Source organism: Oreochromis aureus, linkage group 5, assembly GCF_013358895.1.
Source record: "Oreochromis aureus strain Israel breed Guangdong linkage group 5, ZZ_aureus, whole genome shotgun sequence".
Lineage (NCBI taxonomy): Eukaryota > Metazoa > Chordata > Actinopteri > Cichliformes > Cichlidae > Oreochromis > Oreochromis aureus.
Window position 1 is genome coordinate 37,628,263 of NC_052946.1, and position 15,644 is coordinate 37,643,906.

The 15,644-nt window shown below is 40.2% G+C and overlaps 1 protein-coding gene across 2 annotated transcripts in view; it reads left to right on the plus strand.

Annotated features, from left to right (window-relative positions):
- The first annotated feature begins 1,436 nt into the window (after positions 1 to 1,436).
- Positions 1,437 to 15,644, plus strand: part of LOC116314355 (CD276 antigen-like) — a 43,461-nt gene continuing 29,253 nt past the window's right edge. For both annotated transcript variants that reach the window (XM_039612574.1, XM_039612575.1), the window contains exon 1: positions 1,437 to 1,597. In XM_039612574.1, coding sequence (XP_039468508.1) covers positions 1,522 to 1,597 — 76 coding nt within the window. In that variant the 5' untranslated portion in view covers positions 1,437 to 1,521. The remainder of the gene's footprint in view (positions 1,598 to 15,644) is intronic.

Genomic DNA, 15,644 nt, shown 5'->3' on the forward strand with positions numbered 1-15,644 from the left:
GGTGGCGTACAGGTGCTCTAGGAAAAGTGTGTGCACCTGCTGTAAAAGTGTGTAAAATATGTCATAAAATCGTTTTTGTTCGTATGTTACACTTCAAATATCTGAAGAGTCATTTTTGTATGCTTTTTAATAAAGCTTTGTCCATTGTACATGTCATGTGTTTTATTCTTTGGCCTTGAAACTGTAATAATTCATTTTGATACATAAAATATTTAAACTTTTTGAGTATTTGAATAAAAAGATTTATCAAAAATCTTAAGCACTGATGAGCACAGACGGCTGAGAAGTGTTTGACTTAAAAACGTTTTTTCTTTTATGACGCTGGATTTTCAGGTTCTCAGGAACCAAATGTGTAAAACAAAATGAATAAATAATGAATTATATTAGTAAATGAAGGAGGCTAAATAGCAAGCAGTGCTAATGCGGAACTGTGTTAGTTTGCTGTTTCAATGAAAGCAGAAGGATAAATTTTAAAATACACCTTTGCCATCCTGTGATCTCATTTGGGAGAAAGAAGAAACTTTATGTTAGACTCTGTGTTAAATCAGGTCTCAGCTCTACTCTGTTTTGGTCATACAAACTGAGTTTTTAGTGTTGCAATGTTACATTTAAAATTCTAACCTTGATAAAGTAAAGAGTTCAGAAATATTTGCAAAAGCACTGATGGTATTTTTCTTAAAATGCAGTATTTAGAATTAACAGGTGTAATAAAATTAGTGACAGTAATAATTCTTTAATGATTCTGAATGAGAAAACTGCAATAATGTTATTAATAGGAAGTCGGTGGGGTCAACATGGACAGGACGATAGTTAAAAACAGGATGTTGTGATCTCGATCTCAGCAGGAGCCGAGAGGGAGGAAGTAGAGTTTGTATCAGGCCTTTCTTTTTGTTTGTGTGCATGATATTTATGAATCTTTACAGAAACAGATTTGCAATAAATACACTGCAATCAAAACATGACCGCTCCTTTTTATTTCACCTTTATCACTTTTAGAGGTCCTTAAGTTTACTGCAGATCCCCTCACGCTGTCAGTCTGAAACACACAGTCGCTGTTTTATGGTAAACCCAGTATATCTGTTCAGTGACGCGAACAGACACACACTGTGTTCGCTGTGACTGCAGCTGCCGAACAAAGCTGCATCATAATGTTAATGTCACAGAATCATGTGTATTTTTATTAGTTTCTGATCTCTCTCTCTCTCAGACACACTCACACACACACAAACGATTTTGGGAAATTGGGAACTGCTCATAAAGATAACGAACCTTTTTTTCTTCTTTTTTAAAAAACAAAAACAAAACTGTTTATTTCTGCTGCAGTTAGACATTTTAGTGTGCCAGTGTAACTGTCACTGTTGTTACATATTTAGGCTAAAATGCTGGTGCTCTGACAGTTTACTAGAAACACACTAGAAACCGAAAGTGTTCAAAACTGCGTCAGTATGCTGAGAGGAGTGGCTGTGAGTTCCGTTATTTTCGAGAGATACTGTATTTCATCCTCGGAAGATTTCTGCAGACATGGAGCTTCTATCACTCCTGTTTATGAGCTCCTGTTTCCTGACTTTGTCCAGACTGACGTTTGGTGACCAATCCGGTAAGAAAATCGTTCATTTATTATTTATTTACTGATCATAGGTGCACACGCAGTTATGGAACAATGGAGTGTCTGTGAACACGCAGTAGCGTGGGGCCTTAAGGCTGTTCAGGCTTAAGGAGTGGATCCTCTGTTTTTACCTCAGCCTGTACACAAAGAGTTTTACCATAACCAGTCATTTCTAGTCATTAATCTTTCTCCTGTCACCTCTTCTGTGTAACTGTCACTGAAAGGTGTTGACGGATCACACCGGAAGTGTAGGCTTACTGCTTTTAGAGAACAGAAACTCAGAACTTGATCAGTGCTTTAAGAGGAGTGGCTGTGAGCTCTGTTATATTAGAAAGATGCTATTTTTGATCCCCAGCAGATTTCTGCAGACATGGAGCTTCTACCACTTCTGTTTATGTGCTTCTGTTTCATGACTCTGTCCGGACTGACCTTTGGTGATCAGTCCTATAAGAAAATTGTTCAGTAGACTGATCATAGGTGCAGTTATGGAACAATGGAGTGTTTATGAACACGCAGCAGGGTGGGGCCTTAAGGCTGTTCAGGCTGATGGTTTCGCGGGTGGATCCCTGCACCATCCGTACCAGTCACTTTAGCTTTTAACACAGCTGTCCACATTCTGTTTTGCGTTACATGAATATACTGAGTATTACGGTAAATGAAACAAACACCCGAAATCAACATGATTTTCACCATAATAATGTTTGAGCTATTTGTTCTTTATTTTTATTATTTTGAAATTTGTTAAAGTTTGTTGTTAGTTTACTTATATTTTGGGGTTTATTTACAAGTTTTATTTGTAGGTTAATATTTGTTTCAATGTTTTGTTTGTTTGGTGTTTACCTTGTTAAGTCCTATACCAGTCTCTTTATTTTTTCTATAAATAAAGAGACTGGTATAGGACCAGCATACACTGGGGTGGGCCTATGGTTTTTTACCAGAGCAGGAGAAGCAGCAGGAAGTAACAAAAAATGGATCTTTTTATTGCCAAACTGGATGAATAAACTATAAAAACGCAACTTTCAAGTTTGGATAGTGGACTTCTTTTGCCGGTGTTCAAAATATTATCTCAGTGCAGCAGTCGCCTGTGGATTTTTAATTGTGGGATGTTTGGTTGGTCAAACAAAAGGATTTGCCACTACAATTAATATGTGACCTGCCATTAATGACGTAATGATATAAAAATACAGAAAAATACAGACAAGATGTTTAAAAAAATCTAATTATTCACATATGGAATCAATATATAACAAACTTACAAATAACCACATTTGTAAGTTACTAATTTGACTTTAGATCAGCAATATTCACCCTCACAGTGCCAATATCAAGTCATTATGATACTGTATTTCAAAGTAAAAGCCTCTGGAAATGTAATATATAGACATATATATTCAGTGAGATATTTAAAATTACACCTGTGGTTCACTGGGAGACACAAACACATTTTTTGGCTTTTTTCTTTGGCTGCAATAAGGTTTGTTCTTTTAGGAGTTTTTGTATTTCATGATTTGTTGTAGCATTCATGACAGACCATGTGTTCTTTTTCTTTCTTTCAAAAGTCTTTTTATTAAACAAAGGTTTCAATATAATGTATACAAAAAAAATGCTTCAGAATTTTCCAAAATTTCAATCTTATTCCCACCCTAACCCTTAAAACAACAAATAGTTGGCTGCTCATGCCCAACAAAACAAAAAAAAAAAAAAACAGACAAAAACGAAAAACAACAAATAGACTCATATAAGAGAGAGAAAAAAAAAAAAAAAAAAAAGAGGGGGGTGTTCCTTGGACTACTCAGTAACAGTAGTTGTGGGCCTTTCAAAAAAGTCCAGAAAGGGAGACCACAGTTTATAAAATTTATTTTTAGACCCTCGAACTGTATATCTAATTTTTTTTTAAATCCATACAGGACAATACATCTTTTAGCCATTGTGTGTGTGAAGGGGGAGAAGAGTCTTTTCATTTCAGCAATATAGCTCGCCTAGCCAGCAGTAATGAAAAGTTTAATATTCTGAGTCTGGAGTTGGACAGATTCAAATTCTGGACCGCACCAAACATAGCACAGAGTGGCTCTGGTTCAATTTGGTGCTGCACGACTTCAGACATCGTATGGAAAACAGATTTCCAAAAGGTAGACAACGAAGGACAGGACCAGTACATATGAAACAATGTACCAGGAGCACCCCCACACCTTATACAGGCTGGGTCCACCCCTGGGTATATGTGTGCCAGCCTATCCCTGGACCAATGCCCCCGATGAACTATCTTAAATTGGATAAGTGTATGTCGAGCACACATTGATATATTGTGAACCTGACCGAGGATAGAGTCCCACAGTTCATCCGTAATATGAAAGGTAAGGTCCTCTTCCCATTTAGATTTGATAGCAGCTATTGAAGAGCATTGTAAATTGGAAATTAAGCTGTAGAGGGCTGATATTATACCCCTTGAAGTTGGTTTGAGCATTAAAAAATCATCTACTGGATTGTATGGAGGCATTTGGGGGAATTCTGCTGTCACACTCTGCACGTAATGTCTGACCTGTAAAAAGTGAAAAAACTGAGCTGCAGCTATGCCAAATTTGGTGGATATTTGAGAGAAACTTACAAATTGTCTGTCTTCATATAAGTCTGCAAAGGATTTTAGGCCCTTTCTATGCCAGATATGAAAAGCATTATCTGCCATTGAGGGAACAAATAAGTGGTTTGCTGCAACTGGCTTTGAAGTGAGAAAGCCGGAGACCCAGACTCTGCCTAAACTGAGACCAAATCCTAAGAGACTGCTGGACAACTCTATTGTTACTGGGTAGAGGCGATGCCAAAGGGAGTGATGAACCCAAAGTCGCAGGTAGAGAAATTTTCCCACTTAAATATGACTCCATGGCAACCCAAACTGGTGGTGACGGTTCGAGATGATAGTGTCTCCAATATAACAAACACCTAATATTGGCGGCCCAATAATAGTACTGGAAATTGGGTGAGCCTAAACCTCCAACCGACTTGGGCCTTTGAAGAATAGATTTCTTCAATTTGGGAGCTTTACCATTCCAAATATATGAAGTGATTAGTGAGTCTAAAGATTTAAAAAGGATTTTGGAATCAGGATAGGGAGGCATTGAAAGACATATAAGAATTTTGGAAGTAGCATCATTTTCACTGAGTTAATCCTACCTATTAAAGATAAGGATAATGGGGACCATCTAGACAACATATACTTGCACTGTTCCAGCAGGGGAGGAGATTCTTCTTAAACAAACAATTAAATTGCTCTGTGACACTTATTCCAAGGTAATCAAAGTGATCTGTGACTATTTTAAAGGAACATTTACCAAATCCAGATTCCGAGCCTCTCATTAACCAAAAACAGTTCACTCTTATTCATATTAATTTTGTATCCAGAGAGCTGACTGAAACCGTTCAGTATATTAAGTACAGCAGGTAAAGAGGTAAGCGGGTTGGAAAGAAATAAGAGAAGGTCATCAGCATACAGTGAAACTCTATGTTCAATCCCCCTCCATATGCCTTTTATGTCCCCACTACCACGGACTGCAATTGCTAATGGCTCAATTGCGAGGGCAAAAAGCAATGGGCTTAAAGGGCAGCCCTGTCTCGTTCCGCGGTGGAGCTTAAAATAATCAGAGTAGCGACAGTTAGTTACCACTGAAGCCGTGGGGCTTGCGTAAAGAAGTTTAATCCATGAGCAAAATAAGGGGCCCATTCCAAACCTTTCTAAAGTAAAAACAAATATTCCACTCCACCCTATCAAATGCTTTTCCGCGTCCATAGCGATAAGGCATTCAGGCACGACATGGCCAGGGGCATAGATAATATTAAAAAGTCGCCGTATGTTAAAAAAGGCATGCCGATTTTTAATAAAGCCAGTTTGGTCGGGAGAGATTATAGCAGGTAGAATTTTTTCCAGTCTGTGCGCCAGTAACTTAGACAGAATTTTAACATCCGTGTTTAACAGAGATATAGGCCTATAAGAAGCACAGTCAGTCGGGTCCTTGCCCTTCTTAAGTAACACTGTGATACAGGCCTGGTAGCATGATGAAGGAAGTGCCCCAGAGTCTAGCGACTCTGTAAAAACTTCGCAAAGGAAAGGAGCCAAATCGTCCGAGAATTTTTATAAAAGTCTGCAGAAAATCCATCAGGACCAGGAGATTTCCCAGATTGCATAGATGTTATTGCCGCCTGAATTTCCGCCTTTGAGATAGGGGCTTCCAGAGTCTGTCTGAGCTCTGGGAAGAGCAAGGGCATATCAATGGAGTCAAAAAAACCATGTAAATCTTTTGTATTAACAGTAGACTCTGATGTATATAACTTAGAGTAAAATGAAGAAAAAATGTCATTAATCGCCTCCTGATCCCTAGTCACCACTCCATTGTCCGCCTTTACGCCAGTTATAATTTGTTTAGCCCTAATACCACGCAGTTGAGTGGCCAAAAGCTTACCGGTCTTTCCACCATGTTCGTAAAAATCGCTCTTATTCCTAATCAGACATCCTTCCACTTGTCGAGTGGAAAGTAGATTGAGTTTGGTTTGTAAACTTAAGCGTTCTTTATATAGTGCCGGTGATGGTGACTGAGCGTACTGCCTGTCAGTGTTTAAAATCTGGTCTGAAATAAGCCTCTGTTCCCGCTGTGCACACTGTCTTTTAAATGCTGCCACTGAAATGATTTCTCCTCTCAGAAATGCCTTCAGAGCCTCCCACACCGTCCTGTTTGGCATACCAGGTGTTCTATTCTCGTTAAGAAAAATTTTAACTTTAGAAGAGATGTTAGAAACAAATTGTTCATCCGTGAGCAGCAATGGATCCAATCTCCAGAGCTTTCTCACAGAGTCGCAGCCTTGAAAAGCTATTTTGAGCACAAGGGGGGCATGATCCGAGACAGTAATACTTTCATAGCTGCAGGATCTTATACTATTAATTAGCAAATTGTCAATGAAAAATAATCTATTCTAGTGTAGGTGTGATGTACATGTGAGAAGAAAGAATAGTCTCTACCAGTAGGAAACAGAAACCGCCAGGATCCGTAAGACTATAATCTTCAAGAAAAGACTTGACATAAGTTGCAGATTTATTAAGAGTAGCGGTTTGGGGATGAACGATCTAAAACCGCATGCAAATAAAGATTAAAATCGCCCCCAAAATCAAAGAGTGACTATTTAAGTCCGGGAGGTGTGAGAACAGGCATTGAAAAAAATTGCACATCATCAAAATTGGGTGCATAAAGATTGGCCAAAGTCACAAACCTGTCGCAAAGTTTACCAGACACTATTATAAACCGTCCATTTTGTCTGACACAACAGTAGATGAAACAAATGGGATGTTCTGATCAATAAGAATAGCTGTACCCTAGCCTTTGCATTAAAATTAGAGTGAAACATCTGTCCTGACCAACATTTCGCCAGGCGTGAGTGATCTGAATCCTGCAAAGAGTCTCTTGCAAAAAACTACCCCGGGCTTAAATTGCTTCAAGCGTGATAAGACTCTCTTTTCGCTTTATTGGGTGGTTCAACCCCTCACATTCCAGCTAACAAAGGTAAGATTACCACTCATCAAGGAAGTCCCACATTATTATATGCAAAATTGCCCAAGGAGGGAAGAGAGGGACGAAAACAACAGCAGCAACAACAACAACAGAAAACATATCAACCAACCCCGCCCCAGAAAGAAAATGCAATACAATAACATATCCTGTGTAAAAAAAAAAAAAAAAAACAAACTAAAACAATACCACCCACCAATATCACCCCAGCAGGTTGCATTAAAAGCAACCGCAGAAGCCCCTGCTTTCTTCCCATATTAGTCAGGAGCTCCCGCACCACTAGCATCATACCTGCACCCTTGAATATTGGCCCCTAAACTCGAACCAGGGTCTCAGTTTTCAGGCCACGAAGAAAAGAAATTAGAGAAAACAAAAACAAATCAGCCAAACAACGAACCAGTTTTAACTTAAAACAAAACAACAAAGAATATACTGCTATACCAACATCGCGGCTGTATAATCTCAGTCACAACGAGGACTCCACATAGGGTAGTCCGACCTGTTATAGTTATAAATTAGGGTGAGTGCTCTGACCGTCTACAGTGTCCAACTCAGGATGGAGAGCTTTGGTTTTCTTCCATAGTTTGAATGAAACGAGAAGCCTCCTCAACTGACTCCAAACGCCGAATTTTCCCATCTGGAAGAGTGTCACGGAGCCTGGCGGGGAAAAGGAGGGAAGGACGGAGGCCTCTCCGGTACAACTCGGCCATAACATCCTTATACTGGGCTCGCTGCTTCTGGACGTCGGCGTTATAATCCTCATAAAACTGGAGTTTATGTCCACAATACTCCAACGTCCCTCGGCGTCTCCGTGCTTCCCTCATCAGCAGCTCATGTGTTCATCTCGTTCACCTTCACCTAAAGATCATTTGAATTTTGAAACAGGAGCTTGGTTTCTCCTACCGTAATACCTTGCATACACACAAAACAGAAACGATAGTGGGGTTCGCTTGACTGCATTTCTGAAAATGAGGACTGTAAAACACAGAGAGTCAGCACAGATTAATGTGCATGATCTTTGTAGCATTTCAGCCGGACTTTATTCAGACGATGCACTCAATGATCATAATGGATGGACCATGGTGGGTGTCAGTGGTAAGACATTATAAAACACATTGAAGGAATACAAAACAGTCAGAGTTTTGTTCAGAGAACTACGTGCGCACGGGTGAGTGATCGGTGATACTCACCCCGAGGCTTTGCAGTCAGCTTTATTTATACTCAAGCATGTTTGCGTCACAGACACATGTAGGAAGAGATAACATACCACTCCTTACAAAGCATAAAACATATACGTTCAACTGTCAGTAAGGAACTGTTCAAGCCTATCTTAAGGGAAACAGAAGCCAGTTGGTTCCTGTTCTCAACGGCAGACTCAGCAAACTCAGCAAAGGTGAGGTTTCCTGTGGCACCCTCCTTATGCCAGTCATTTTCTTAGAAGTCAGCAAGGCTCACGTGCATGTGTAGTGACAAGATACATGTAGTATAAAATATATGAACATCATTGTACATTCGCAAACCTATTTAGGAAAGCATGTTATTTAATAAAACATTAAACAAAATCTCTTAACATTCCCTGCTGTTGTTCAAATATTTTTACATACTTCAACTTCTAGTCACTTGTGTATACATTTTCAACCAGAGTATCATTTAGTAAAATTGATATGATCAACATTTAGGTTTGTTTTCACTTTGTTGACAATAATTAAAATTGTCTTCTTCTTCAAAGTCTGTGTTTCGGTCCTGATGTGTAAGCAACATCATCGTCTCTTGGTGAAACGTAACATGTGGTGTGATGGCAGTTGCTATGAGTCTGTTGATTAATGCTCTAATGCAGGGAATACAACAACATCCACATAGAGTGAGTATTGCTGCAAATACAGCCATGGACACTAGAATTGATGACACCAGAGTACGGTACTTCCGAACATATCCATCCAGCTGTCCCACATCGAAGTGTTGACTCGAATGTTCTTTCATTTTTTCATTTAGGGTCTTTAAACCCTCCAGGGCTCTGGTGAGGCTTCCATCCGCCGCTGTATTATTGGGTATGAATGTGCAGCATTGTTCTCCAAACATTGAACATACCCCATTCTTTTCACTCAGGAGCATGTCCAGTGCGACCCTATTCTGGAACGACATTAGGGATGTGGCTCTCAGTTGCTCAGCTACTGCGTGGAGTCCGGACATGGTCAGATTGCCTAATCGCTGCACGTTATAGTGCACATAGTTTATTCTGTCCACGGTTTTGTTGATAGTGCACCACCAGCATACTGATGACTCGAAACCAGCAGCCACCTGGTCCACTAGTTTGTATTCATCTGGTACTCCTCTGGGGACTCCTATGGCGTCTATGTACGTTGGGTCGGGCTCAGGTTGCGCTGGGGCTGGAGCCGATCTTTTCTTCCGGCTTGCAAACCATTGCCGTTCAGCATTCATGGTGATGTCAATCACTGAAAGTTTTATAACCTGAACTGGTAGTAGGAGAGATATCAGGCCACACATTTCGGTCTTATTCCTGGGCAGTCGATCGTAGATTTGTGGATCTCCACACCACCACCAGACGTCAGCTCTGCTGTTTAGACAAATTTCTAGCAGATCCTTGTGTTGGCGTTGGTGTCCAGTCGTTTCCAGTATAGGTGAAGACTGTGTCCCAGCCTGGGTTGGTGGCATCTGAGCTTGACAGGTACCAGTCATATCCAGGCCACTGGCTCCCTAAGTATCCTCCGATATGGAATGAGTTCAGGGAATCCATACTGTTGACGAAGCTCGTTTGGTTGTAACACAGGTACAGGTCTGCTGTGGTTTTGACCTGTGTTGCGGCCGTTTCGTTACAGGGGTTGAATCCATTCACCTGGCTCTTGATGGCCACCAACCACAAGAGTGTACATAGTACTGTGATGACAAGTGTCATTGCAGCACTTTTGGTGTCTTTAGATCTTCTTTGTTTTGTGAGTGAGTTTCTTCTCGACCCTTGTCACTCCCAGGGCCCTGGTGAGTAGACCTCAGCCAGAGGAGTGGGATCCCAAGTGTTGCCACTGATCACCCTACTCCCCACTGAGCGAACACCAGAGGTTAGGGAGGACTGGAATCTAGGCTGTTGCTCACTTTAGGCTGACGTCGATGAATCCTGGAGTAGTTCGACCTTCTTCGTGTGGCTTTGGTGGATCCAGGAGGGCGTTCAGCAATTTTGCAGGCTGTTGGTGTGGCCAGGAGGACTTGGTAGGGTCCTTCCCACCTCGGGAGGACCAGTTTTTCCTCTGGAGCACTTTTATCAGGATCCAATCCCCTGGTTTCAACCTGGAAGAGACTGAAAAAGAATCACTCGGCAGTTGATTGTTCAAAACTATTTCCTTGTTTTCCAACAGTTTTGTCATCCATTCTGCCAGCGTTGTTTCTCTTATGGATTTATCTATCGGTTCACTTGTAATGGGTAGAGGAAAGGGTCGCCCATGTACTATTTTGAAGGGTGTCAGTTTCTGTGAGCCTTGTGTTAGTCTCATCCACATTTTGACCAGACCTACACATTCAGGCCAGGGGCGACCAGTTTCCTCCATGCATTTCCTTAACCTTTGTTTTATAGTGCCATTGGTTCTTTCTACCAGCCCTGCACTCTGTGGGTGGTATGAGCAGTGATGTTTTATGCTGAAACCTAGCGCTTCGGAGACTTTTGATATTACTTCATTTACAAAGTGTGTGCCATTGTCAGATCTTATTAGATTTGGTATTCCATATGTTGGGATAAAATGATTACACAAACATTTTGCCACCGAGATTGCATCATTTTTCTTCACTGGGTAGATTTCTGGCCACTTTGAGAATACGTCTATGATTACTAGTGCATATTCTACTTGTTGGTGTTTATGTAATTGGATAAAATCCATGTGTATCGTATGAAAAGGATGTGGCGGTGTTGGGAAATGGCCTCTCTTTGGCCTTAAATTTCCCTGTGCATTATGTTTTTGGCATATCATGCATGTTCTTATATATGCTTTAGCTGAGTTTTCAAAATTTTTTGAGTAGAATTGTTTAGAAAGAATATCTACCATCCCTGCTGTTGACAAATGGCAATGCCCATGTGTCACTAATGCTGCTGTTTTATGTAGGGATTTAGGTAGAATAGGTTTCCCATTACACGTCATAATATCATCTTTCAGAATTGCGCCATCTTTTAACCACGAGGATTTTTCATTTTGTGGTGCCGCCTTTTGTTCGTTTTTAAGGACTTCTATTGGTATCAGGGAGCACGAGGTTAATGTAAGAACATTTGTTTTTTGCTGTGCAGCTTCTTTTGCTGCTTTATCTGCAAAGTTATTTCCTTTCGTGATGTAAGAGTTATCTTTTTGATGTGCAGCACATTTGCACAGTGCTAATTTTCTGGGTAATGTGATTACTTCTAGTAATTTTTTCAGATGACTGCCATGTTGTACTGGTGCCCTGTGGAGGTGATCATACCCCTATTTTGCCATATTTTTTGCGAAATGGTGTACTGCTGAAAAAACATACTAACTGTCCGTGTGTCTCTCTGTCTGTCTGCGTCCTTGACACAGTCAGCTCCTTTTATGGGCATGTAGTTCCTGTTTCTCCAGACTAACCAAACTCTTTGTTGAACTTTCCATATAGCGACAATAAGTGTCCAACATTTGAGAGTTGTCTCACATGCGTCAGGTAAGACAAATTGGCTTAGATTTAAAATTGAAGTCACTGCATGGGGGCACTTTGATGATTAAAGTGTGTCCTCAAACAATGTCAGCTGACTTTTACTGCCTCTGCTGCGGCTACACCGGTTCGCACACATGTGGGCAGGCCTGACGCAACAGAGTCTAATTTACAGAAGTAACATGCAAGCAGACGTTGTTTTTCTCCAAATGCCTGTGTTAAAACAGCTTTCATGTAACCTGCACTTCCATCTGCATGTAAATAGAAAGGCTATTTCCAAGTTACTGAATGCTTCTTCTTTTTTCCCTTTGTAGATACAGCACTACATATTACTTAAGGCATTTTAGACAATTTCTATTTTGTTTTAAAAGAATTCATGTATCTCACACATGTTACATATGTCAACTTCTAAGTTGGGAAAAACTTTGCATTGCTTACAGCTCGTAGCTCACAGCTCTAAAACTAGGCATCAGTAAATCATGTGCCTAATCATTTCGTGTCACTGTGATCCTCAAGTATGATCACAGAGTTGTTTTTCAAACCAACAAAACAAACAAACAAAAACAAGTTGCTGATGGCATGAAGGCCTTACACACGAGTTGGGACACATAAAGAAAAAGAACTGCTGTCAGAAACAAAGCAGAAGTGTGAGAGAAAAAACTGAGATCACAGACTGCTGCATGTGTGAGCTTTTAATATCATGCAGCTTCTGCTCTGAAAAAACAAAAAATTAATACAAAATAAAAGGGTGTATCTTGCTCATTAGCTTGGTAGTATAGGTTTGCTCTTCATCTTAACAAAATCTCATCTAGGATGACAGGTTTACGAGCGGGTCAAGTGTCTCTATGCACTTAATTAGTTTACATATTTTCTTTATTTTCTTCATCTCATATGTCATTATACTGAATTTGAGCAAACCTTAAGCTTGATACAGATTACTTTTAACAATTATCCACCTCACATCACAACTGACTGAGGTGCCGCTTCATATTTAATATTATTTCATTATTAATGTTATTATCTTTTATATAACAGCAATAGTATATTACAATATTTTATTTGTGTCCACCAAGGGCTGAGGGTGAGCTGCAGTCTCACCCTTTCCCAAGCTGGAGACATTTTCCTTTTCACACACTTTCTTTGGCTGAACAATGACACAACCTTAATATACCTTATGCATCTCTATTTCATTTAATATGTGTTTGTGTGAGTTATCTGGTTTCATGCATTCTATCCATTCTAGGCACGGTCGTCCTGCCAACTATATTTCATTATTAATACCAGTTTACCGGTTGTTATCCTTCTATTATCAATTTGAATACATTAAATAAGCTCTAATTTAATTTAACCTTTTGTTTATTCCACTTCATTCCTCTTTCCATGCTTTAAAACATTACACCTTGTTTTGCTTTTATTTATTAATACTGCCAGCACACACTGTGAGACGTTCTGGTACTAGAGTCAGAGGAGGTTATTAAGTCAGCCTTCTACCCTGAACTAAATTCAGGGCGGACTTAATTTTATGCGTTGATGCGCAACCTTTCTCTTCCTCACCATTCAGTACTCACAGGAAAACACTAGGAGTAGTGCAGGAGCCTAGAGTTCCTATTCAATGTAGCACTTACTCCTCAACAAACATACAGCGCATTTAGAAAAAATCCTATTTTTATTTAACACTCTCATTACCTTTCACTCCCGGAATGAAATGAAACCACGAGCTACCAACCTCTCTTTTGTTGCGGAATGGGCCCACACGGGGCGAATTAGTCCGTCTTACACAGGCGAGCGTTTACGTGCGGGTCCACACCGGACCCGGTCCACACAGGACGTTTTACAATAGGACATGTCTGTCCTTTTGGCCCACACAGGACCCTTCTACTTTGAGCAGTGTCAGCCTAAAAATCGATTATTCAACGCAAAGTGTTTCTGGCTGCTTTATATTCACCTTCAATGTTGCGCTGTGTTCTTTTTTCCGGCGTCACCAGGTCCTGGCGTCGTGGACCTGTATATGACACTGGCCAGTAGGCGAATCTACGACTCTGGGCTTTTCCTCGCTTCGCTGGAAGCGGTGGTTTACAGTGCAGGTAGTCACGACGTCAGGATCTGGCAGCTCCGTCTGTAAATAGTTAGATGATATAATAATATCAATCAACTAATCCGGCTCGAAGGACCAATTAAATGTCAGTGGTAAGACATTATAAAACACATTGAAGGAATACAAAACAGTCAGAGTTTTGTTCAGAGAACTACGTGCGCACGGGTGAGTGATCGGTGATACTCACCCCGAGGCTTTGCAGTCAGCTTTATTTATACTCAAGCATGTTTGCGTCACAGACACATGTAGGAAGAGATAACATACCACTCCTTACAAAGCATAAAACATATACGTTCAACTGTCAGTAAGGAACTGTTCAAGCCTATCTTAAGGGAAACAGAAGCCAGTTGGTTCCTGTTCTCAACGGCAGACTCAGCAAACTCAGCAAAGGTGAGGTTTCCTGTGGCAACCTCCTTATGCCAGTCATTTTCTTAGAAGTCAGCAAGGCTCACGTGCATGTGTAGTGACAAGATACATGTAGTATAAAATATATGAACATCATTGTACATTCGCAAACCTATTTAGGGAAAGCATGTTATTTAATAAAACATTAAACAAAATCTCTTAACAGTGGGGTATTCCAACCCATTTATTCACATGTTACCATAGACACATCGTAAGAGCTGTAATCATAACATAAAACAAAATAAACATTCACTTGATATAACTACGTTTCCCTTAAGCTAAATAATTCACAAAAAATGCACAGGAGGTGCCAGCATCAGCCTGCTAAATCACTCAGAAACTTGTTAACAATCAAGTAATAAATTTACAGATTGTCTGAAATGTAAACAAAAAGTACAATACACAAACATACCTGTTCGCCTTCCAGCTAGATGGTAATTTAAAGATGGATGGAAAACAATAACTTTCTCATTAAGTTTTACTAGCAGTTCGATCTTCCTTCCCGGAAGTTGCCCGTTCCGAATTTCAACATAAGAGTCTAATAAACATTATAAGGTATAATTCTTTCAGGGATTTAAGTATCTGAAAAATATCAAATAGAACAAATAATCTGGGTCATCTTAAACAATAAAAACATGATCATGATTATTTATGATCCTAGTTTCATTTGGAGATGTCTATAACTTTAGGTGTGGCCTCATCGACAGCGGTCTGTGCGCTGCTTCCTGAAACGCAGATCCTTTTTCTTTCCTGTTGAGACACCAAGTGTCTAACGTTTGCTTCTGAATATGAAATTTAAGTGTGTGTCCGCTACATGAAGCTTTAAAGACACTATAGTTTTGTTATACTGACCTCTCTGAAGAGTGTCCAGCAGGGCCGTGCAGAGACGTTTACAGGGGCGGGTGCTCAAAGCTAAAAAGGGGCACATTGAACCAGGCTGAATAACAACAACACACATTCATCAAGAATCTAATAAGGGATCGCATCATACTATATCACTGTTGTGAGGCAAAGCAAACGTAGCCTGTGTTTTACCTGATGGGTACAATGTTGCTGTTGAGGGGTTGCTGCTGCTCCTGCTGCTGATAGTGTTGGAGGGCAGGGCTGTGTTGATCTGAGACTGTAGACATTAAAAAGTCCATAGGAGAGATGGTAGCTGATTAAACAAGTGTCATGAGATAATAACAAAATGCAAAGATTGGTGACAGCGCTTGGAACCATAAGGCAACAAAAAACTGAGAAATAAACTAGACCCTGCCTGTGAATCACTCTTTGCCTCTCTTCCTCCTTCCATCCCCTCATCTCATCTATCACTCTCCACTTGCTGTCC